At 42.8% G+C, this 24,472-nt stretch overlaps 2 protein-coding genes across 3 annotated transcripts; one reads left to right on the forward strand and one right to left on the reverse strand.

Moving 5' to 3' along the window:
• Positions 1–1,072: 1,072 nt before the first annotated feature.
• S2P (membrane-bound transcription factor site-2 protease) lies at positions 1,073–8,390 on the reverse strand. Of its 2 annotated transcripts, none has more exons than XM_077632013.1 (9): positions 8,204–8,390; positions 7,812–8,084; positions 7,188–7,291; positions 5,624–5,870; positions 4,878–5,061; positions 4,725–4,786; positions 3,765–3,951; positions 3,567–3,642; positions 1,073–1,376 (listed from the first exon to the last, which is right to left on the reverse strand). In XM_077632013.1, exons 1-9 carry the CDS (start codon positions 8,270–8,272, stop codon positions 1,151–1,153), a joined length of 1,428 nt encoding a protein of 475 aa, XP_077488139.1. In that variant the 5' UTR covers positions 8,273–8,390; the 3' UTR covers positions 1,073–1,150. The 2 variants fall into 2 exon arrangements, with proteins under 2 accessions (XP_077488139.1, XP_077488140.1); XM_077632014.1 differs by having other exon boundaries at positions 7,476–8,084; positions 8,204–8,347.
• Positions 8,391–8,635: 245 nt separating this feature from the next.
• eIF2gamma (eukaryotic translation initiation factor 2 subunit gamma) lies at positions 8,636–22,955 on the forward strand. The gene is made up of 13 exons (XM_077632015.1): positions 8,636–8,789; positions 9,223–9,286; positions 9,405–9,466; positions 10,388–10,453; positions 12,500–12,621; positions 13,150–13,244; positions 13,835–13,993; positions 15,367–15,501; positions 16,613–16,707; positions 18,542–18,686; positions 20,648–20,817; positions 22,523–22,695; positions 22,808–22,955. The coding sequence occupies exons 1-13, from the start codon at positions 8,721–8,723 to the stop codon at positions 22,866–22,868; spliced, it is 1,416 nt and encodes a 471-aa protein (XP_077488141.1). The 5' UTR covers positions 8,636–8,720; the 3' UTR covers positions 22,869–22,955.
• Positions 22,956–24,472: the final 1,517 nt, after the last annotated feature.

Consider the following 24,472-nt stretch of genomic DNA (forward strand, 5'->3'; position numbering starts at 1 on the left):
AAACAGTTTCTAAATTTAATGTGTAGGTCTCTGAAGTGCATTGTTCAATGAACAAGGATCTAGTGAATCTGCTAAACTTACTTTCCCTGTCTTTATCTTGAAGAATCTACACCAGTGGATTATTTTTGGGTTGGTGACTTTCACGTGGAGAGGGTATCCCTGTAATTCCTACACTACTTCAATATTTTAACTGCAGTGGGCAGAGGCAGTTCTTGCGCCACCACAATGAATGTGCTCTAGCAGGGACTCTGTTTAGCATCGGGGAACCCTAATGGCTTTCAAAAGGTGCTGAGGGGCCCAATGCATGTTGGCTTTAAGGGCAAGTGGGTGCAAAACTGGACAGCACTTAATTGAAACACGAGCACGAGCATTTTAGGGTACCGTTGGTGCAGGACTGGTACTCACCTACCATTCAGTTCCACTCCCAGGCAGCCTGGTACCGCAACATACATTAGTATGGGTAAATAAAAATAAATAAATATAAAGCCGCCCTGCCTGCACCACCGAGGGCACAATGGGCTTGGTACTGCAAGAGAAAGCCTTCAGGATGGATGCTGAGCATTATTAGAGTCTAGAGACTCATCTTGCCGCTACCATTGTATTCTTCTCTAGACACCAGTATCATTACTCTTCGCTAGAAGAGTGTGAATGTGTTATTGCCAGAGCTGTCATGCTTGACACATTAGCTTGCTTAAGCATGAAGGGGAGCAAGCGTGTCAAGGCGTCAGCAGACCTTCGTTCATTACCAGATTCTTTCTTTCAATAAAGCTGAGACGGTTAAATTAATCACATTCCCATTGCTCCTTCATTCCGACTAATGTTCACAATAAAAACTAGCATTAAAAAGAGAATATGACTGACTGCCAAGGTACAATACCATGCAAAATGCTAAATTCCACCATTTTTCACATAATTCTGAGAAACTAGGGGCCAAAACCATAACTGCATCACATTCAAAGGGATCTGAGGCAACCAAATGACGTTGAAAGCTTAGGTCTCAGCATGAATTCGTGAGCGCAAAGAGTTAACACTCCATTATGAGGACAAAAAAAGAAAGCAATACTGTTTGTTATATGGAGCAACAACATGCAACACGAATTCTTTATTTACATTGTGGTGCTATGTACATACCGTCCGGTTGGGCCTACAGCTATCTTTGGCCAAAAAGCTTCCACATGCCGAGGACAACGTTGGATGCCAGTAGAAAAGTGCCACACAACACAATAAACAGGTACACTCCTTTTCTGGAAGACCGTAGCCATGGCATTGGCTGCACCAGCAGCTTTACGAGTCCCTGTGTTATCCACTGCCCGTCGAGTGCAATGCAGGGAACAACGTTCAGCAGTGCCAAAGCACCCGAGAAGGACAGGATGTAACTGTGATGCAGAGTTAAGGCCACACACAGCCAGCTTTGACGGAAAGTGAATCCATCTGGTAGGTGACACGGTAAGTACTGGCGAGATCTCAATTTTTATGAATCTGCCATTTCTACATGGCACACACACACTTTCTCCTCCCCTGCCCTCTCTAGTGCTTTACTGATCGAACACGAGCTGGAATTTTATACTGGCTGAACATGGCATCCAGTTACAGTCATGAATAAAAAGGATTAGCATAAGTGACTGATGACTGGCTGGGCAAGAAAAAGAAACAAGGAAAAATAGAATTCTTTGCAGGAGATGACTTTCTGGTGGACCTCCCTCAAGATTGAGGATTGCGGAAGGCCTCGCATTCATGTTATTGGTGCCAACGTGAACCGCAGCGCCACAAGAGGAGATTACTTCACGCCTGTAATTGATCATCTGTGCCAATCTTTTTCACTGTGACTGTGCAATGCCTGTACTGTGTGCTGCATCTGTTTGCTTCCCACATTGGATCTATGGACTGCCAGAGAGAGTCGCCATTTTTTTCCCAACAATCCATTTTTTTTCTTCTCAAGATTATGTCTCCAACAATGCAAAGTGCAGTGCCCAAAAGTGTTTCTTTTCAACCAACTCCCTATATTGCAGACAAAAATGCATGCATGCACCACCCTAGTGAAATCGGCATTATCACTGCCATCATCATCATCAAGGCAGGTCTGCAATAAACGAGTGCTGATTTCGGTGGAAGAAGCAAACGTACCAGAACAGCAGACATAAGGATCTATGATTCAGGTAGAAATGTTCCTTTTGTTCCTTTTATCACAGCTGGCCGTGCAAGTTTCAACATGACCGCAATTCAAACGGTGATGAGCTACTTTTGCAGATATTGCATAATGCATGTCTGTGCCTATTTTCAGCCTTTGCAATTAGGTGATTCTTTTCAAATATAAACTCAAAAATATGCAAAAAGGATGCTTTGTCCATGGTTACACTCTCTCATGAGAACAAAAATGATGAGTGTAATGCTAGCCAGGATAAGAAGGGAAGAAAATGATAATGTAGTTGCACTCTTCTCAGTCTTAAATCCATGCAGATTTGGTTAAAATCGTATGGGTTCTCCTGCAATATAGGCAATTAACTACTGTGCAAAAATGTACACTTACTTTCAAACCAGCCTATTGGGATTGCGCTGACTGGTTCCTTTACAAACAAACAGTATGTGCAACACTGCTCTGACTGAGGAACATACTGTTAACGATGAAAGTACTGCGACTGAGAGAGCTAAGCTATAGGTGCACGATACAAATCTGCTTATGAATATGGCTGAAGAATCTCGAGCACTGCCATGACGGATTTTTTTTCTTTTTTTCAGATTTTTATAGACTGGGAGAAGATGTTCCGCTGCATTTTGCTTTTTGTCAAAATCTATCAGCATTCCGCTGAAACCATCAGTACATACAAAAAGTGCAAGTGTAGTGCTGTACACTTGCCACCATTAGCTCGGCTATGTCTAGTGCAGCAAACGGGCCTCTCTGAAAGATCGTTAATTTTGTCTTGCACAAGCTGCCGCTATCTTATCTAGACAGCCTTCCTGAACTTATCATTTCACCTGTTACAGTTACTACTACTGCACACATTAAGTTATGCTCCGTGCCACTGTAAAGAATGCACTGAGATCTGCAACGAGATCAATGGTGAGGACTAGTTTTCCACACACACAAAAAAAAAACAATAATGCATCTGCTTCCTACCTGCTAGTTCTATGACTGGTTAAACCTATATAATGGTTCCTTTGGGCACTCCAGAGCTAGGAATGTCTTTTTTGTCATGCCTCCAATGATCATAATGCAATTTTTTTTGTGTAGCTTAAAGACAGTGACCTCAATGGCCTCACTTCTTTTGAAACGTGGCTCTGCTAAGATGGCACTTGCTAAAGAAATGGCAAAATGTGTCAGAACTGCTCAAAGATAAAGGGTTCAATTTTAGGTGCAACTTAATAAAGTTACTTGCACAAAAACAACGCTTTTCATTAGATCTTGCATTGATTTTCAAATAACATTAAGGCTTGTTTTTAACTATGTCACAAGTAATGTAAAGACGTGCAAAAGTAATGCAAAGACGCGCAGATGTAAAGAAAGTGCACCAACTGTTCTTAGAATGCAAAAGAATAAAGCTCATAAAGGTAACTGCAGGAAAGGATACTGCAGGAAGACTTCATAGACATGCACCGGTAGCACAGACAAGTATGTCTGCCGTGGAACCCACTTGATGACGGAAACTGCAAGGAGTAGGGAATGTGTTGTTATGCACAAGCAAGCTTGGTATGTGGCCAATGGAACAAATGGAGTAATCACTGCTGCGCTACAAGAGTAGTATAAAAAGAGAGTGCCCAACACTCACCTGCACGCCAAAGTTCCGATGGTGACCCAAGGAAAAGCATTGTCTGCCAGTTCGCCCTCTTGACTTCCACTAGCTTGGTCCCATTGTCCAGTACCGGCTTCAGGCAGTGTTCACTCTGTGAGCAACTTGAGTTGCAATACTTGACAGCTGTTTGTAGTGTGTGCCTTGCTGGTAAGCACACATTTTTCTGGAATACCAAAATGTGCATAGTCTCTGAGCAGTGGTTTACATAATTTTCATTCACTGCAAAAACTATGGTAAAAGCATCATACTAAAGCATTCTGCAATAAAAATAAATACATTATGAAATGCTGCATTTATAAATTTCAAGTGAAAAATTTGAAAATTGTGGCATCACGACTTTTATACTTCACAAATCCATGCCCTCTTGTATAGTCAAGTGATACAATATATGTCTAGATTGCAGAGAAGAGTGCCAATAAAGGATTGATGAGGTGTTGTTGTTAAAAGTGCACAATAATTTTTCACCGCCATTCACTCTCTTGCTCGTGTTGTGGTTAGGATAATTTTTAAGTGTGAACTATGTCTCTGCGAGAAGGGTAAAAATGTGCCTAATGCACCAAGCAGCCATGCTATCCTTACCAGACAAAATAAACGAGGCTTTAGCTATCACTAACAACTTAAATGACAGTAATGGCATCAAAACAACATGCAGCTATAAGGCAGGCTATGCTAACCCTTAAGTCAGGCACTGAAAGCACCATCAGAGACACTCGTAAAGCACAAAAAACTAAAACGAAATGTGCAACTGTGAGCTGAGGGCACCATTTTAATATTACTACGCTGTATAAATGATGAACTTCTGGAAATTTCTCAAGTGGTAATAGTAAAAGCTATGCTCAGTGCATCAAACATTGCCAGCAAAACGGCCTTCAGCTATACCAACCAATTACTAATCAGTAATTGATGCGCTCAGAAGCACTTTGTATCAACTCTTACTTTTGCTCCGAGTTCCATGTAGGTGAAGCAGAGGCTGTTGTTGGATTGTCCATGGCAGCAATCTTCATACAAGGGTCACAACAAGAAAAAAATATAAGTACAAGCATAGCAAAATTTACGTGTGCCACAGTGCAGGAGACCTGAGAGTGTTACCTTTTGGCGACCATGTGCCTTCAGATTCGACTAGGGATTTCTTCTGGCAGTATCCATGCTGTGGAAGTAGCAGTGTCTGAACCAAGCAAGCCTTCCAGGAATCTATATCCCTGACATCACAACCATCAATTCCAATGATGTGGTCTCCTGGTAGCAGGCCACCAGGGCCATGTGCACCAGATTCCTGAAAGGAAAGCAGAGCCTTGTGCTTTCACATCACTGTGAGTCACATGGAATCTCGACTTAGCAGCGGTTTACTGCTTTCCATTCAAAAATATAAAAGCCTGCCCTGCTTAGAAGCACTGAAGTGAAGATTTACTTCTTAACCCCTACAACTGTGGCTTGCAGAATTTGAACTTCAATTCTGTCAAAAGCCCAGCCTGCAATGAGCAATTTACAAATCCCTTTTCATTTATGTGCATACTTTGCCCCTCACAAACTATCATGTAGTTGTGTAGTTGCAACAATCAATACTGAGTTATTAGAGAGCACCTTCGAGAACAGTGAAAGGACAAAGGCAATAGTAGCACAAATACAAAAGTTAATTTCACAGTGCCCCTTAGTTGCCTTTATAACTTCACTACAACAAGCATAACAAACTTCATTTGTCTTTCTCTCTCCTATAGACCCCTTTCTCACTAGATGCTCATGTTGCTCGTTTTTCGCAGCAAAAAATCTGGTCATCAAAGCTAAACACAAATTCTGCATTCAAAGAAGAGACCAAGAACAAGACACTTTTCCATTACCTTGAGCACTGAGATCACTGATACACCAGCATTTTCAGCATAAAAAGGTGCCAACAGGAACTTGTTTCCAAAGAGAAGCAACAATGCCAGAAATGCAGCAACTATGTTGTGCCACACTCCTGCACAGTATATCTTCAACTGCCTCCATGGAGACAGCACTGAGAGCTGATCCTTCGGGAGGTCGACAAATGCTCCAGGAAATATTCCAAGTACGAATAAGCCACAGCCTTGGATCCTCACATTCTCCCTGGAAAGCAAGAGATTCACTTATGAACATCAGGCACATGTGCATTTCATTATGGAAGCAGATGACTAATAGTCTGCTGTTAGGTGATGCTTAAAAGGACACTTAGCACAAATAAAAGTTGGCCTAAATCAACTGATTGCAGCAGTTTAATGGCCAGTAGGTTACTTTAATTGAAAATGCAGCTAGAAAGGGCCAAAAGATGAACTACAGGTATTGCCACCACACTTAGTTTTCACAAGCAAACTGCAATGCCGCATACTTTTGTCATGGATCTCTGAGGCTACACCTTGCCACCATCCAATCCCACTTTGCGATCACAGAGTTCCTAATTCTCTCAACACCATCATCAACATCACATCATCAAGTAATGAGAAAAAAATATTCCTTTTCCTACTCCAAACTCTTCAGTAATAAATGCGTCTTTTCCTGACCAACAAACACCAGTAGAGCCATAAAGTATATTTTATGGTCTGTACTATATGGGGACTGTTTGGCTTTTAAAGCCAAACAATTGGAATTTGCTAAGACCAAGAATTAATTGGATGGAGTTTGCCCCAGTGTAAAGTAACAGGCACTTTGCAAGTCTGGGGGAAAGTGGGTTCAGAGCTTATTGCACAAAGCCATAGGTAAGCATTATCTATTTTGTCTGGGGATACATATAAAGCTGCTATGCCAATGCTGGTTCAAAACTGGTTTAATATACTGCGAGACTTTGACGGAAAGCTTACAAGTCTTTGCCATAAGTTTATGTAAGATATCAATGCAAAGTTAGATTAAAAGCAATGGCAACTTGAGAAAAAAGCATTGGATGCTGAAGCTGAAAAGAAAAAAAAACATTGCAAGCATTTACATCTCTTCAATGATCGGTGTTTCTTCTAATTTTCATGGCCGTCTTCAATCAGACAAGTTGTCATCAAACACTTGACTTCATTGAATGCTTAGGATCATATTAGTCATACTAAAAGCTGAGTTGAAGATTTTTCCAGGAGAAAACTCAATAGGAAGTGCAAATCTGCAAATGTGCCAAAAGTTGAAGACACCTCATTCTTTTGGTCCCACTTTATTACTGTGGTCTCCGAAAGCCAAGAAATACCCAGCAAAAAAAAAATTACCACACCACAGACGATGCGGCTAAAAGGAAGCAACATCACCGGAGTGGTACACTGAAAAGACTGCAATAAGTTGGCATTATCATAATGCGGATTCAAAGCATATCATGTTCTCATCTTCGCAAATGGCAAAACGCCAACCTTGTACGGCCTACCATCATATTAAACACTGAGAAAAGAGTATATGAGAAAGATGAAAAGAACATACCTCACAGCAGCCAAAGCATGACCAAATTCATGGAATATGCTGCATACAATTAATGTTGCAATGTAGTAGAAGATGTCAGATAATGGAAGATTGACACCTGGCAGCTGCAAATGAAGACGTGAAAGTGAGCTGTGGGCAGAGCAATACAGACCTCCATTGTAGTTGTCCTTTTATCTTACTAAGAACGCATACAGCAACACATGAAAACTTAGTTTCTTCAGCCGAGTTTAACTATATGTACGCTTTCAAAAACAGAACTAGAAAAAAAGAGGAGAGAAAGAAACATACTTGCATTTATTTGTACTGCGAGGTTTAGTCCTGCAAGAAACAAGTGAAGAAAGGCCTGAAGCTAAGTGAGGTGCGCATTTCAGCCTTATCTCGTCCTATGTTTTGTGATGTTTAGCAACAATGAGGAGACGGACTTTACGCATAACTATCAGCTCTCTATTTTTACTCTCTCAAATTGGAATTTTGACCTTTTTGTTTACACTTCTGTGTGGAGCAATAAAACTCTATCGGGGGTGTAGGTTCCTGCCCTTTACAAAGATCGAGCATAGTGACAGCACAACAACCGGCTAAGCTTGAGCCCTGTGGCACGATCGTGCATGAAATTGAGACACTTGCGCTAGGTTCAAGGACTTGAGCCTCTTGCGTCCCGGTAGCGGCACTTCGTAACATTCCTGAGGCAGTCTTCACGAGAACCCAAACTGCGGGCACGATGCATATAAGGCTCGTCACTGTTCCCGTGGTGAACCACCAGTGCAGAAAGCGCGGCTTTTTCCGTCCAATCTGGTGTACGACACGGTTGAACCGGGTGAAGTAGAACTGCACGCGGAGAAGCTTCAAGCTCATCCCGCTTCGCTCCAGCATGCTGACGTACGGGTACAGCAAGCATGACTGCAAATGTGCAAGAGAAAAAGAGAAGACAGTACATGCGACCAACCGGCGGCTTTATTTTTCACGCCACAGTTACTTCGGCACGCATCCTACAAGGGAAGCAGCGGCTATCTAATTACCTTGAAGACGTAGTCGGTAAAATTTACTGCCGTCCAGAACAATAGTACACATATTACGAATGGAATCATATTTGGAGGATGATGCAAGAACAACTCAGGTCGCAACTTATGCCCTCATCAACGGGAGTCGCCCATCTTCGACTCGTTGCCTGAGCAACATGACTCTTCGCAGGTTCGCAGTAAACATGCAGACTTTCTGCATTTTCTTTTTCAAATGAAGTGACTAGAACAAAAACTGCAACTAAAAAAGAAACAAATTATCATAGTGCATGTCACTATTTTTTTTTACAAACTTAAGTGATGTGTGATGCAAGTGGAAAGTAAACTAAAAAAAATTCTGTTCTTTTGACCTTGTTACGGGACTTGGTCTTTTCAGAGTAAAAAAAAAGAGCTTGTTTTTATAAATATTACAATATTAAGTTGTGCTACTTCTTTTTTTTAGACACGCACGGCGACGTGCCTTTTCTGCCTCTTCCACCTTTTCTTCTCGCACTCTTCTGCTATTCTCTTTTCCAAAATGGCGGGCGGCGAGTGTGCGAGACCTCAGGGGCAACCACATTTAATGAAACAGGACCTCGATAAACTAGTAAGTGGAAGCTCTACAGCTTGGTAATTGTGAGCTTACATCTCCGCCTTCTAGTATCAGGTGTGATTGCCTGTTCTTAGTTCCGCGATTAAGGCGCACGTGTCAAGTGCATGTTGCCGGCTTGCCAAATGTGTCATCTGCAATCCGGCGTTTTCCGTGATCATATGTTTTCATTCTCTGTCTCACATGTTTCTAGCCTACAAACACTTAATGTCTCTAATGTTGCTTTAAACTGAACTTCAGTCAAGCATCCCTTTATGGCTTAACTTAAACCAGTTTTGGTGGCTGAGTGTGGGTGCCTTGACCTGCGCCTATGTTGATGCCTGGCATTTAGGTCACGAATCATCTAACATGTTAGCACTGAAGCGGTTGTTGGACCCTTCTGGATCACTGTTTCCATTATGCGTTTCCTACATCCACCATACTCTTTCAGGATATCAACAAGTTGACGCCATTCACGCCCGAAGTTATCAGCAGACAGGCGACTATCAACATCGGTGCGTACGGTCCGCTGTCGTAATAATTTAGTGGCAGCTTGTCTAGTTTTTGTGCTTATTATTGATTGAGCAGGTAACTTGTGAAGGGCTTCTTAACACACGAGAAATTTTGTTACAGGAACTATTGGTCATGTAGCTCACGGTAAATCGACTGTGGTGAAGGCGATTTCTGGTGTACAGGTAAGAGATATAATTAGTTTGCCGCGTAGAGGTCGGATTTTTTTCTTATCGTTGTGGTAAACGTTTAGTGGACGGTAGTATAGAAAGTATGGTTGTTACCTACTGTGCCCACTGTGGCTTTTTCTAGCCCGAGCTCAGTTCACTCTCTGACTGCTTTGTGGCTTTTGGTTGCAGGCGAATTTTATAAAGGAGTAAAGAATGCTTCTCTGTTTTGCTGCAAGTATAAGTATGGGGACAGTACAGAATTTATTGATGTTTGCAGAGTAGTGCTATAATTGCATAATATTGTCAAGAGGAGGGGGGGGGGGGGGGGGTGGAGTGAGTGTCTCAGACCTCCCGCCAGTATTGACAATTGATTGTAGGTAGTGTAGGGACTGCATGAATCCGAAGCAGGCAACTATTTTCTATTCTTGTCAGGGGTGGTCGACATTTCTTCTCTATCGCTTCGAAAATTTCACTGTGATTTTTAAAGAAAGTAACAAACATTAGCACGTTTTCTAAAATTGTAAAAAGTCAGCAGCACTACCCAGAGGCTGGGATAAAAGCAGAAACTCGGGTCCTCACACCAGGAGTCAGTCCACAGCTGGCCTCTCTGCTCCAAGGCTACAGAACAACACGCAATGACAAGCACACTGGCAGAGCTCGAGGATCGCTTCTTTCAGATCCTTGCCATAAATTGAGCAAAAATACACTTTTAAAAATGAGTTCTCCCCTTCGTATGAAACGATGTGCAAAACAGGCTGCCAGCCACTTTCACTTTCTCCCCCCATTTCTCTCTGCACCTGTGCTGAAATCACCAGAGACCCCCTTTCAGTGGAGCCAGGCTTTCAAAACTGCATTAGTGCAAGCAAAGTTTAAAAAGCATATTTCGAGGTCTGCATGTTTCCCTTCGTTCAAAATTCTTTCTTCATTCTCGTGCAGACTGTCCGATTCAAGAATGAATTGGAACGTAACATCACAATCAAGCTTGGTTACGCTAATGCCAAGGTAAGTTATTCTGTATCTTCAGCCTCATATTTAGTATATTCCTCTTTGTCTTGCACTGCCACTGGTAGTAGTTTGTAGCTCAGTGACAACCACTGAGGCGTTAATATTTCGCCAGAGTAGTAACTTTAGTTCATTTCCAAATTGCACGAAATAACAAGGACAGAGGAAGGACGAGAAACACACACACGGCGCTTTCCCACTCTTCGTGTGTGTCTCCTCTTTTCTCTATCCTCGCCTAGTTTGAAAATGAATGAAATGCACCAACTAGCCCGCCAGAAGACACTTCTTGAATATATTTCTGGCTATCTTAAGTGGCTTAATTAGCATCAAGGGGCTCAGTGATAAAGAGAATAAAATTCAAAGTAAAGAAAGTACAAAATAAAAACAGCCACTTTCCTAGGCTAGGTGGCGATCACTACCATCCTGATTGAAAGAAATGCCATAGTATCTGTCTATAATTAACTATTTATGCATTGTTTATTAGTGTGTACACACCAGTAGCATGGTGGTAAATCCCTAGACCTTCTAGCACTTGTTGCAAATAAATAAAATAAGGTGTCAAAATATTTTATCTCCTGTTACAATATTGATGCAGCCTGTAGTGCTGTGTCTTGGAATGGTTACGATGTCCACACTTCATTGCCAGGTGCGATATTGTGTAGTTCGAACAGGACATCACTGTTTATGTAGTTAACAATTTCAACCACCACTGTCACAACAGTTTGTGATATTGTGACATACTGCTTGTATTCTAGATGGCCTGCTGTAATTATACCTTCAAAGGCTGGGGTTTCATGTGTAAACAGGACACAGCTACTTATTAATTCATGGACTTGCTCATGCCAGGGTGGCACTTTTGACCATGAGACATGCCAGAATGGAGGGGTTTGGGAGAGTTTCGACCACCTTGTTCTTTGACGTGTATAGAAGTCTCAGCACGCAAATGTTATTGCATTTTGCTTATGACTGCCAGCATCTTAATCATCTGTTTCCATAGATGCCATTTGTTATTTTTTTATCCCCTCTGAATTTTCATAATTTCTCTTGAACTGCTTTTCTGTGTGCTTCTCCAATGCATGCGTATTTCAGAATATTTAATTTTCTTCAAAGATCCCCAGGTGGTCGAAATTATTCCAGAGCCCTCCACTACCCCTCCACTACAGCACCTCTTTCTTCCTTTCTTCTTTCACTCCCTCCTTTATCCCTCCTCTTATGGGGGGTTCAGGTGTCCAATGATATAGGTTCAGGTGTCCAATGATATATGAGATGGATACTGCGCCATTTCCTTTCCCCAAAAACCAATTATTCACAGAAGACTACCCGGCATAAGTCTTTGCACTCTGTATATAGTACTACAAAGCCAGGCAGTGATGTCTCCAATGGCCTCTCACTGTTGCACTTTATGACCACGCTGTACACAACTTGAGAATTTGTACAGTTGGTGTGTTTCTTGTGCCCCCACCTCCTTTTTTTTTTTTGCAATTTGGTCCTGTAGTTATCAGCAAGTTTAGAAGCTCTCTGGTCAGGACATGATGCAATTTGTTTTAGTGCTCTACATTGGCTCACTTCTGTCCCTTTTGCTGTCTGTTGCTGGTGTTATACAAAACTATTCTGTCTGTGTTATGTATTATCGACTACAAATTAAGCGTTATGGGACATTCAAATGCCAGCACAAAAACACCAATATAGTGAGCGGCGGATAGGAAGTACAAATGCAGACCAGTATTGCTTTCGCAGTTTGCTCATCGCACTCTAGAACTGGTAATTAACAATGCAGGATTAAGTTTTTTCATTTGAGAGATTTTTATTTTGCTGTTCGCATTTATACGATCTGTTCATGTTTCAAATGACACCAGTGCAGCATTCCTCAGTTTACTGTGTGTTTCCAAGCTTTCTTAGCTTCAGATGCCGCATAGAGATGTGTTCTTGGCTGCTCACTCTGCTTTGTTGTGTTTTGCTAGAATATGCATGCGATAGTTGTGCGGGGCCTGGAACCTGTTTAATCTTGTAATAGTAAAAAAAAAAACGTCTGTGCCTGTTATGCAGATCTACAAATGCGACGACGAGAAGTGCATTCGTCCAGCATGCTATCGGTCGGCCGGCAGCAGCAAAGAAGACGACTTTCCTTGCGACCGACTTGGCTGCAACGGTCGGTTCAGGTTGCTGAGGTACGTTTTTCGAGTTGCTTGTGGCACGCTGCTTAGTGGTGTATGCACAAAACAAGTCAACAGCCACAAGGAACACCAAAAGCGCAAGGGGAATTTTTTTTAATGTGCACACAGTAATCTTTTTGCGAGCATATTCTTTAGTGTCTGCAAACTGTAACTGCTACATCAAAAGATTATGGTAATACATATGTGTTTTGCATTTTCTTTCACAAATGGCAGTGCTTTCACAGAGCTGCAGTTTAAAAGCCTATGATAATCAAACAAAATTTCAGCAGAGGTGCGAATCCGCATTTGTGCTAGCTTATTGCTGTTTTTCTTTTTGTCATGTATTTCAACCAGCCTGCAGGCATTGTGCATTATAAATAGATTGCATATAACAACTATTCATTACAGCATGCAGCATGACTGGCAGCTGCGTGTCATCAATGAAGTCTTAATTGTTAGTCGCTTTTTGAATTTTTACTTGTTAGTGTGTGAGTGCCTTTGATGAATAAGAATAGCCTTGTATAACTCCTATTCTGATTGCAGGCATGTCTCCTTTGTTGACTGTCCTGGCCACGACATTTTGATGGCCACCATGTTGAACGGTGCAGCTGTCATGGATGCTGCCTTGCTTCTGATTGGTTGGTTCCTTCCCACTATTCCTGTTCAGATAACTTGCCCCTTTCAAAGGCTACTGTCTGCAGACATGATAGTAAAATTATCTTTTGAAATGTTTTTGAAGGAAGTGTGTGCTCTTTCCTCAAGCTTACATTTCACTTTTCTTAGTTCGAATATTTAAGTTCTGTGATTTATGTAAGCGTGCTTCTCGTTGCTGTCTCATGCCTGTCTAATAGGGTAGTGTGCAAATGTACACAAAAATGAGTGAGAACATGTGTGATGGAAAGAAAAAAAACATTTGCTATTCCATTCATACACTTTGCTGAAATCCTTTGTTCAGGGTGAGGCTGCTTTGCCTTTACAAGTTTGCCCTTAATCTGCTTGATTTAAATAAGAATATAGCTGGCTGTGGGCAGGATAGTAGAAAGGAATGCTGGTTTTAATACTGCATATTATTTTATGTGAAGGCTTTTCTTTGTAAAACCGATCTCTGTAGGCACTGCTTTTAATTACATTTGGTTTCAAGCTTAACTGGAACATTGAAGAATATTGTACCTCTGAGTAAAAAAAAAACAAAACATGCCGTTTCTTTACCTCTTGTTTTCTTTGACAGCTGGCAATGAGTCATGCCCTCAGCCGCAGACTTCGGAGCATTTGGCAGCCATTGAAATCATGAAGCTGAAGCACATCTTGATCCTGCAGAACAAGATTGATCTTGTGAAGGAGTCACAGGCCAAGGAGCAGTACCAGCAGATCCTAAAGTTTGTGCAGGGTGTGTATTGCATCTCTTTGTTTCTGCGTCTCGCTGTCACTTTTCAGCACCAAGCAAAATTATTCGGGGTTGCATCACTCAAGCTAATGTAGACACAAAAACGTTCCTTCTCGTTTAGTGGTTTTCAAGCTACAGTATGGGGGCCCTTTGCAGTAATTAAAGGCTGGATATTCTAAAAGGTCTCGCTTTTAGTGAAATTATATTTCTTGGCTGGACAACTACACCCAATCAGCTGCTTTTTTTTTTTTAATTGAGCAAATGAACTTAAATGTGTCTATTCAGGGGCTCGTTTAATTTTAGAGAAATTTTTCAACATTGTAGTGTTACAGTGCATTGTAACAGTGCGTAAATAGCGAAGAGAGCCAGTGCAGTATTTCCTGCACTCCTCTCTCTCCTCTTGAACATACAGATGAAACAATCCTAGTTTGTGGCCGCAGCTAGTTACATAACTTGTTCCTTGTCATGCAACCAATAACCCTACCCCATTCTCCATTGCCCCTGAGTTGCCTTCATCAGTATACAGTAAATCACCAGTACTTTCATTTTTTTTTCTTAACCATTAAAAGAACACATTTAAAAGTGAGCATCGGAATTTATTGTGTAGATGCTTGTCACAGGCAGAAGTGAATATTGTAAAATAAAAGGAAAACTTTTGACATATCTTAGAACAGTAGTCGTCAGCTGTGAAGAAACTCCGTGTTAGAGAAACTCTGTGTTGGAGACACTCCGTGCTGGAGAAACTCTGTGCTGGAGAAACTCCGCGCTAGAGAAACTCCGCGCTGGAGAAAGTGAAGTGAATATTGTAAAATAAAAGGAAAACTTTTGACATATCTTAGAACAGTAATCGTCAGCTGTGAAGGGGTAGATGCTTGCTAAAATTCTGGATGGTCGTGTTCTTGTCAAAGACAGCCCTTTATTTTGCACTGAAATAATCTTCATTATTGTCATTAGTCACCAGTTAAACTGTAAGTTCCTGCCTGAACTGGTCATTTTCACTAGTTGTGATGTCACTGCTCTGGAAAAGCTCTCCCTGATGTGGATGTTTCCAGTGGAACCATAATCAATGTCCTGCACAATTTCTTCAAACTTCCCTCAGGTTTTTCTTTTTTTTTTTCTATCCTTGGCTAGTTGCAGGATAAATGCAGTTACAGTTAGAACCATTATGTTTTAATGTGTAGACAGTAATATGGAAGCAGTATTTATAAAATTATCCTTTTGTTTCAAACCCAATTACAACTTTCTGTAATTAGTAAATGTTACGTATTGACAGTCGGTGGTCAACAATACGGATCAAGATAAAGTGCTTAGAACTATTACGACATAGTTACTGCTTACTCAGCAGACTCAAGGTTGTTCTGTTCTCTGGCTTTCAGGAACTGTGGCTGAAGGTGCCCCTGTGGTCCCCATATCTGCACAGCTGAAGTACAACATTGAAGTTATTTGCGAGTACATTGTCAAGAAGATCCCTATGCCGCTGAGGGATTTTGTATCTGAGCCCCGCCTTATTGGTACGTTGCTGTTTATTTTTTATTTGCTCTTGGCATGCTTTTGCACATGCAATTATCTTTGAGCCTCAAGCCCACATGCTTTCGAAAAGGCGAAATCCCTACAAAGGCTGGCTGACGTGGCAGCACTTGTTGCTAATTGAAGGATAGACACACGCTGTAGAATAACAAAGCACGGGCAATCAGGCAACTTTTTTTGTGTTTCTAGTTTTGTGGATGTTGTGTCTGTTTCTGTGATGATGTGTCTCTCGTGCTTCGGTTGCTTTTGAGAATATGTAAGCTGTTTAAATGCTGCATGCAAAGCTGTTGCTGAGAGGTATATATTGCTGCACTGCCTGTGCGAGTCTCATGAGGCCGTTTTGCACTTTTAATGCCAGCACTTTGCTTTGCTGCATGTGCCATCAGCGTCAATCCAAAACGCGAACAGGAAAAGTGTTAACCGGCAAAACAAAAACGCCAAGATATTAGCTGCTGGAGAAGAAATACATGGTGGGCGTTTTAACACTTCCATGCAGCAGTCTTTATGCCGTCCAAGTGAAAATCAAACTCACTAATAGTCAGTCTGCCTCAATCAAGTAAAATCTGGCTTTGCTGCTTCCATTTCAACTGTCTTGTTCGTGTTTGATTCTGTGCTGGCATGCAATGAATTCTGATCGCAGCGGTCGCATTTCAGTGGAGGCGAAATTCTAGAGGCCTGTGTACCGTGCGATGTCAGCGCACTCTGAAGAACTCCATGTGGTGGAAATTATCCCCATCTCTCCACTACAGCGCCACTCATAGCCTGAGTTGCTTTGGGCCTTTAAACCCCATAAAACCAAACTAAGCCAACCAGATGTAGTTGCGTGTATTGATTTGCACCTGGGAGGGTGACCTGAAACACGAAGACGGCCGCTAGCCATTTTCTGATTGACTGTAGTACTATTATTTTTTTTTGAAGAGAATTCTTGTCTCTGATCTATTCGGGGATTCATTTCATATTAGTACCTATGTTGCGCACAAAACATGCCATGGTAGTCATGTTTATTATGTATTGTATTTTCTTGAAGGAAAATGGTGTCATGTTGCTTACTCCTCTGTTGTTTTTCTCTCCTTGTGCATTGTGATTTTTTGACAGTTATCAGATCATTCGACGTCAACAAGCCTGGCTGCGAAGTTGATGACCTCAAAGGAGGTGTTGCCGGAGGCTCCATCTTGAGGGGAGTCTTGAAGGTAGGCATCTTTGGGATATGTGAACAAGCAGTGCGATTTTAAAGCTTTATGTGATGTTAAGCAATAGCCATGCCTGGTTGTTTTTTCTTACTGAAATTCCAAGGAGCTGAGCCAATTGGAAAGACGTTTCTGCACACGCTTCTTAGCGGCTCTTTGGAAACTCCGTGGACTTGAGTGGCTGTTCAGAATAGGGCTGTTATTGTCGGTCATTTTATTTAGAGCAGTATAAGCAAGGCCCCTAGTTTCCCACGATTCCGCAAAAAATTACGGACTTAACCATTTTTCGTGGAATTATGTGTCAGCGGCCACTTTCTCCTTTGATGCTACTATTACGTAAATGAATATGACTGACAGTATGATGGAAGGGTACCTATTTTACTCTGTTTGCACGATTACAACACGAGGGGGTAGTCTGAGAACTCGGGAGAGTTTAAAAAAAGTATTTTTACGATTATAATGCAATCTCAAAACTATTCAGTCCAGTCATAACAGAAGGCCATCTCTCTCCAAAATAACACAGATGGCCTGCTAAAACGGAAGCTTCAGATATATTGATGTTGTTTAAGAGGCAATGCTTCTGTTGCGCGCGCCGCGATGGAGTGCAGCCAAGCCTTCAATACTTTAATCCAGGCAGCCTCCCACATAGCAGCAGCCGCCATCACCGCCATGCCACCGCTATTTGGCATCTTGAGCTGCTCAGTCTTGCTCCCGTTTTCCTTTCTTTGCTTTCCTTACTCCACTCAACTCTTTCAGTTGCATTCCTCTCTCAATGACCCTTGCTGCCTTTTATGTCCATCGTCACCTTAGCTGCACTTCTACGCTGCACGCTTTGCCCCAGTGTTATCGACAAGGCGACTTCTCCTGGTGGCTTTCAAGCCTGGTGTCGAAGCTCAATTTAGGTACCTTAGAATTTCATAAATTTTTTGTTCTGAGTTCACAGAACTAAAAATTTTCCTCTGCAGAAAATTTGGGGCCTTGAGACTTTGTGACATGCAAGCAACTCAGCAAATTGAGTGAGATTTCCCACTTGTTGGAGCCTTGTTGCTCTTACCGCTTTAGCCACCGTGGCCACTCAAAGCAGGATTTTTGCGCCGCGGTGGTAGAAATCGCGTGTTTTCGCTGGATTGTGAAACAGGCTTTAGGCATAAGTCTGTGTTTAATATATTGACCTGTAAGTTTTGTGGGTCAAAGAAAAAAAAATTATGCAGCTGTTATTAAGCTGCTTAATTAAACTGGCTTGACAGAGCTGCAAAGTGCAAGAGTTCACACCCCTTTGACGCTAGTTCAAAATTCACCCTTATATAGTTTTGGACTCATCTTGTGCTTCGCAAGTATGCTCTGGTACATTGACGCAGTTTTTTTTTACTGTAATCAAGCGTTCGATGAAACATCGTCTGGTCAGGTGGTGGCATAATGAAAAAGTATAGGGTCACTGACCAAGTCAAAGTTTAATGAAACATACTGACGTTTCAGAAGCCCTACGGCTTCCTTGTTCACAATGGGGAAGCCAGACAAAAAGCATGCGTTTATATCTAATTCAGAATGCGTCATAAGTTACTTTTTTTGGACTGCAGATCTGTGAGACACTGCCATTCACTTTGAAACAGTTATCATGCAATTCTTTTCGTTATTTGACAGTGTGAGTTTGAATTGAGTGACAGCGAAAAAGTTTTCTTAGCAGTAAACTGGCAAGACAAATATTGAATGGAGCTGTGCTGAACGTTCCTTAAGCTGTTTCTTTGCAGCCACAGCTACTGGCACAGTGCAGGCTCACAGTGTGACTTCATGTGCTAACAAGCTCTGTTTTTCTTTTTTTACGTCCTGGTGACATAAGGTTGGCCAGGAGATCGAGGTCCGGCCGGGCATTGTGTCGAAGGATGACGAAGGAAAACTGCTGTGCAAGCCCATCTTCTCCCGCATCCTCTCGCTCTGCACAGAGCAAAACGACCTCATGTACGCGGTGCCCGGTGGTCTCATTGGTGAGTCTATCCTGTTCTCTTTCCTGATTGTGTCTCACGGGTAGTAGTATCTCACATACGAACATTTCCAGCTCTTGTTTGGAAGACTGAACTCTGAAGTCTTATTTTTGTCTTTTTTTTCTTCCCCTGATTCCTTATTGTTATTTTTCTTTTTTGATTGAATGGTGGTTAGAACTCTTCTCTGATAGTACAGCACCCCACGATGTATGGTAGCAGGGATTTGAAATTCGTTAAACGTCTTTTGAAACCTGGATATCAGCTCTGGCTGAAATGAGGCCAACTGAGTCAACCTATTTTCCAAACAGTGTTACAAGATGCAATGCTTTGTTAATATGTGTGTATTGCTTCCAGGAGAAGCAGCTTAAAGGTGTAAATAGTGTGGTCAGAAGTCGGCCACCACGCAATACAGTCGAGACGAACGAGAGCTGCGCGACCGTCAAAATATACATTATTTCAATGGCACAAGATCACACGTATAACTAACGTCATTAAGCCCTGCTGATCGGTTACATCGAACAGACGGCGTAAACACGGTGCCGCGAAGCGAGATAACCTGCCTCCGACCCCTTTGTGCGCCCGGTGCGTGGCATGTTTTCCTGAGCCTCATCGCAGGTGAACTGCCCGCACCGTTTCGTGCCGCTTTCAAGCGAGCTACCCTTCCCCGCCGACACGCCTTCCAAGATCGCCCTCCCGCCCCTTCTCTCAACTGCGCTCCTTTCTCCTCACTCTCTTGCAAATCCACATGTAGCCTCCGCGATCAACCGCGCCGCCGCCGGTGCCGGTCGCGGAGGCCACGCTCCGTGAAGCAGGCCTTCCGTGGGAGCCAAGAGAGGGCTGCACTGATGCTCACGGACGCCCCTCATTGGTCTCTCCGCTGGCACTGTGCGTTTGTATCTTCAGCTTGACTGGCTTGATTGCCGCCTGTGCACGTTGCACGTTTACCCCATCGCGCGCTTTTGTCACTCTTGTTGCGGTGCGGGCTTTTCGTTGGCTTCGTTCCAATCTCGGGGCCCTAGTTTTAATTCGGGGTGGTGGACGGGAACACCGTGTCCATTTCCATTGTATTCAGCAGTAGAGAGGATGAAAGCGGTCTGGGCGGAGGTGACGGCCACTGGCGAGCCAGACATCTACCGCAAGGCCGGCTTCGTCGATGCCGAGCGTGATGCTTCGGAAGATGACCAGCCCGGCAACGATTTATGGCAGCGCGTCGTCGACTCCGACATGGGGGGTCATGACATTGGTTGGAATGATTTCATTTCTGTCGATAATGACGCCGACACCGCGGAACCATGCACAGACGAGGGCATCATTTCTGAAGTGCAGGACGAAAGGGACGCGGAGGAATCAGATGAGGGTGAAACTTTGGAGCCAGCACCCATAAGCGCGCCTATAGCAATGAGCAGCTACATAGAGAGCTTCAGACAACTTGTCTATGCTAAGGGCCTCGGCGATAGCATGCTTCTGCGTAAAATAAACTGGAAACCTCCCTCATCGGATCTGCGCTGCAAAAACAGACGTCCATAGCGGACTTTTTCCCAAAGAAACAATTTTTTGTTTTGACAAGCAACTGTCTTTAAAGCTGTGGTCCACTTACTACGAACTTCGGGATATAACGAACAGACACCGCGTGACGCTCATGTTCGTTATAAGCGGGCTCGACTGTAATGTCATGCTTGAATAGAAGCATTTCTTGGCCATAAACGTTGGTGGCGAGACCAGACAGCAGTGATCGACACTCAGTGCCAGTTACTGTGTGACACCTATCTTTCCTCTTTTTTTTTTTGAGAGGGCAGTACTGCCTTTTCAATCATAAGCTTACACAGACAGTGACTTCCTCAGCAGACTGTATGAGCTTTTTTAATAACTGCCATGGGAGTTGGAGGCTTGGATGAGCCAATGTTTAGTGACATGCAGGGCACCAGAGGGAGGGCCTTCCAGCATGTCCTTTTCTGCCTCTGCAGGTGTGGGCACCAAGATCGACCCAACACTGTCGCGAGCTGACCGCATGGTGGGCCAGGTTCTGGGAGCTGTGGGTGCCCTGCCGGACATCTACATCGAGTTGGAGATCTCATACTTCCTGTTGAGGCGGCTTCTGGGAGTTCGCACAGAGGGAGACAAGAAGGGTGCCAAGGTGCGGCAATGTGCAGACATCTTGTGCAGTGCTTTAGGAGGGGCATTTTGACTTGCATTTGTGATGTTTGTTTGCATAGTGCTCGTAGCACTGTTAGTTGGTGGAGCATGTGTTTGTGATTGCGTGAGTGCCATGCATTGCAGCTGTGCATATCACACAGCACATGCGTAAGGCGACAAAAACTTGAAAAAACTAAATCTTTATTTGTCTGAGATGCGGTGTAATTTGAAGTGTTGCTTTGACTGTCTTGACATTGTGTGTTTGTAGAATTGTCCTGCTTCCGATAATGTGGGCGTCGAGGTTAACGTCGTGTAATGGCATCGAAGTCTAAACAGCCAGCTGACACCATTGCTAGAGATAGTGCCCCTTTCGCTGGAAGCCCAATGGTGATAGCACTGCGTAACAACAAAACTGGAATTGCAGATTTAGGCAAACATTGTTTGGATTCGTATGCAGTATACTAGGTGGAAATTTGATGTGCTAAAATCTGGAAAAAAATCTTTATTATACGCATGTTTTTATGGTATGCACATAAAATTTTTCATTTTATAGCTTAGCGCCAATTGGTGTCATGGGATAACAGTGCTTTTTTTTGTGATCATGCTTTTCGTACTTTATTTTTGTGCTGAATTTTTCAAATATGCATCCACTCCAGCTTACCCAAATCAGCATTTTCATGTTATGGGGTAAACTTGCATACTTTTTACTTTAGTAATTTTCATACTTGCATTTCTTTGTAGATCAACTTTCTGTTGCATACAGGCTTGGGGTTCAACTCCAAGACCTGAATTCTTCCTTCGCATGACTGTGAAAGCCCGGACGTATTCTTTTGTATCGATGTGGAGCTCAGTTAAACTTCAATAAATGCGTCAAGCCAGCAGACCATTTAGTGCTTGAGATGGCCATTTCTTGGTTAAGGAGAATCCCAAAAGTGGAATAGATTTCTAATAAAGAAGGAAATACTCATTAGCATCCACCCAAGCGCAGCCGTAGGGCTACAAAGGAAAGCTTTACAAATTCCACAGAAACGTTGTAGTTGAAGAAAAATTTGTCCTGGTTGGGGAATCAAATCCTTGATCACTGCCTGTTCGGGGCAGTTGCTGTACCAACTAAGGAAACCAGGATGATTGGGAGATGATAGGGGGAAAGTAAATGATCAGCAACTCAAGTGTGAGCAGTGATAGGCCAATGTTTTAGGGGAATCCCAAAGGTGGAGTGGATTTCTAATAAGGGATCAATTCTTCATTAGCATTCTTCATTAGCCTACGCATATGGCTACAAAGGAAAGCTAATACAGCTCTTCCAGAAACCTCATAGTAGCAGAAAAGTTTGTCTTGGTTTGGGGATTGAACCCGGGGCCACATGGGTTTGATGTGCTTGGGTGGATGCTAATGAGTAAATACTGCCTTATTGCTAATCTACTCCACATTGGGTGATTTTCCTAGAATATTGGCCTATTGCTTTGGGTCTGCTCAATTGCAAATTGCTGTGTAATCTCATTAATTCAGGCTCACTTAATTCGAACATAGCACATAATAAAAGTGCTGTCCTTAATTTTAATTTTGTATAATTAAAAACTTTTTATCCTTTTCATGTTTGAATGCTAGGTGTTGACTGTACAATGAAAGCCTCAAATTAGCACTCCTACAGTAAGAGTGTGAACTTCTTGTACACTTCTGACCGTGGAAGCCTGTTGTGCATGCAGGTGCAAAAGCTGTCGAAGAACGAGGTGTTGATGGTGAACATTGGGTCACTGTCCACGGGAGGTCGCGTCCTGGCCGTCAAGGCTGACTTGGCAAAAATTAGCCTCACCAGCCCTGTGTGCACAGAGATTGGCGAAAAGATTGCCCTGAGTCGGCGTGTGGAGAAGCACTGGAGGTAAGGACGAAAGTATCATTTCATGCCCAACAAAAAAAACATTCTTTTAAAAGATCATTTTCAACTCTTAATGCCTTACATGCTTAGTGAGATGCTCATGTTTTGATTTCAGGTTGATTGGCTGGGGTCAGATCCGGCGGGGCATCACTGTGAAGCCAACTTCGCAAGAGTGAGATCAAACAAGCGGAGCGGCGCTTCACTATCAGTCGTATTATTTTCTTTGTTCACTAATAAATTGAAACGCCCATGTTGTTATTGTATTTAATGAAAGATTACTTATATGAATTCCAACTTATTAATTCAAGTTTTAGGATAATTCGAACTGTACAACTTTTTCCATAGCCTGTTAATTCGAACATGAGCTGGTGAGGCCACCTATAATTCGAACTGCACGTCACCCTGCCTGCTTGGCCTGGGCACGCGGCGAACCAAACAACGCTCTCGTGATGCTGCGCTGCCTCTTTGGATGAGCTGTGCAAAAGGTAAAATTGGCTAGGGAAGTGAGAGGCTGGATTGACGGGGAGGGACACACTCTTCATCTGCATGGAGACAGCAACCAGCTGCATGGCCTGCGAGATTTGTACCCGGCTGTTGCCTGTAACTGCTGATCTCGAAGGCCTTAGTGGCTTGCTTTGTTAGCGTTTGTTGTTGAGCGATCGGTGACACGACCAGCGGCGAGATGCCAATGTCTGTCAATGTCTGTAGGCACTAGTGCTGAAATGGCCACATCTAGGAGCCTCTTTCATGCAGCACACACAAAATTTAGGACTTCCATCAGGTTTTGTTCTTGGGGCTGCAAAACAAGTTTGCTTTCCCGCCTGTCCTTCAACAGCACCATCACCACTACCCGCCAAAGGCATGCAGAAAACAGCTTGTATGTTTGGTTAAGTGTGAGCACGAAGGCAAGGCTTTCTTTGCAAGCAGCAGATCTTTCTTGTTTCAAATGCCTCTAACTTTACTGTTTGTCTGCCGCCGAGTCTACTGGGTGGTGCTTTCAGGGCCTACTAAGAGGCGCTGCGGACAACTCGGTGCAATTTTTGTTGAGTAAAAAATCAGCTCTATGGCTCTTTCTGGCTGCGTTGATGTTTGTTTGGTAGCAAAAGACTCGTTTATCGTTGCAAAAATTAGTTTTAAAAATTTTCCTGACACTCTATTCAAAACCGTGACACCAAAAACGAAAGGAACCACCTGGGGGTAAGTGGTGGTATAGCCTGGCATCAAAGATCTGCACGCGAGAAACTGTCTCGTCACCACAATTTGCTTGCAAAAACAGCCAGTGGTGGCGATACCTGTGTTTCGCGATTTTTTCTAGCTTATAAAAACTCAATTTTCGGTGAGAGTTGTCTCTTTGGGGTTAAAAGGTGTTAATCTATTCATAGAGGTGGATTTCAGTTTGTCCTCAGTAACCCTTTCAATGATATTTAGAGCTGTGTGTATAGGGTTCAAGCCTTGTGAATTAGTGAAAAGAAAATGTATTTCAGTATTAAACTTATCCCAGTAAGTTTATTTTTGTGGTCTCTGCAGACTAATTCACTCTGGCCTTATATTAATTTGAATAATCACCCGCTTGCCTACTTTTTTCTTTTACTGTGCTCAGCCAGCAGCTGCCTTTGAAATTGCTCCCCATTACTTTCACGGAGCTGGTGGACCAGGCTAGAAGTGCAACTGGTTCACTCGTGTAGCATGCCAGGAGGCAGTTGTATAAATTTTGTAATAACCGCGAAAAAATTTTTGCAAAAACTTTAATGCTTAAAACAATTGGATTTAGTATTTGCAA

This window comes from Amblyomma americanum, chromosome 7, assembly GCF_052857255.1.
Source record: "Amblyomma americanum isolate KBUSLIRL-KWMA chromosome 7, ASM5285725v1, whole genome shotgun sequence".
Taxonomy (NCBI): domain Eukaryota; kingdom Metazoa; phylum Arthropoda; class Arachnida; order Ixodida; family Ixodidae; genus Amblyomma; species Amblyomma americanum.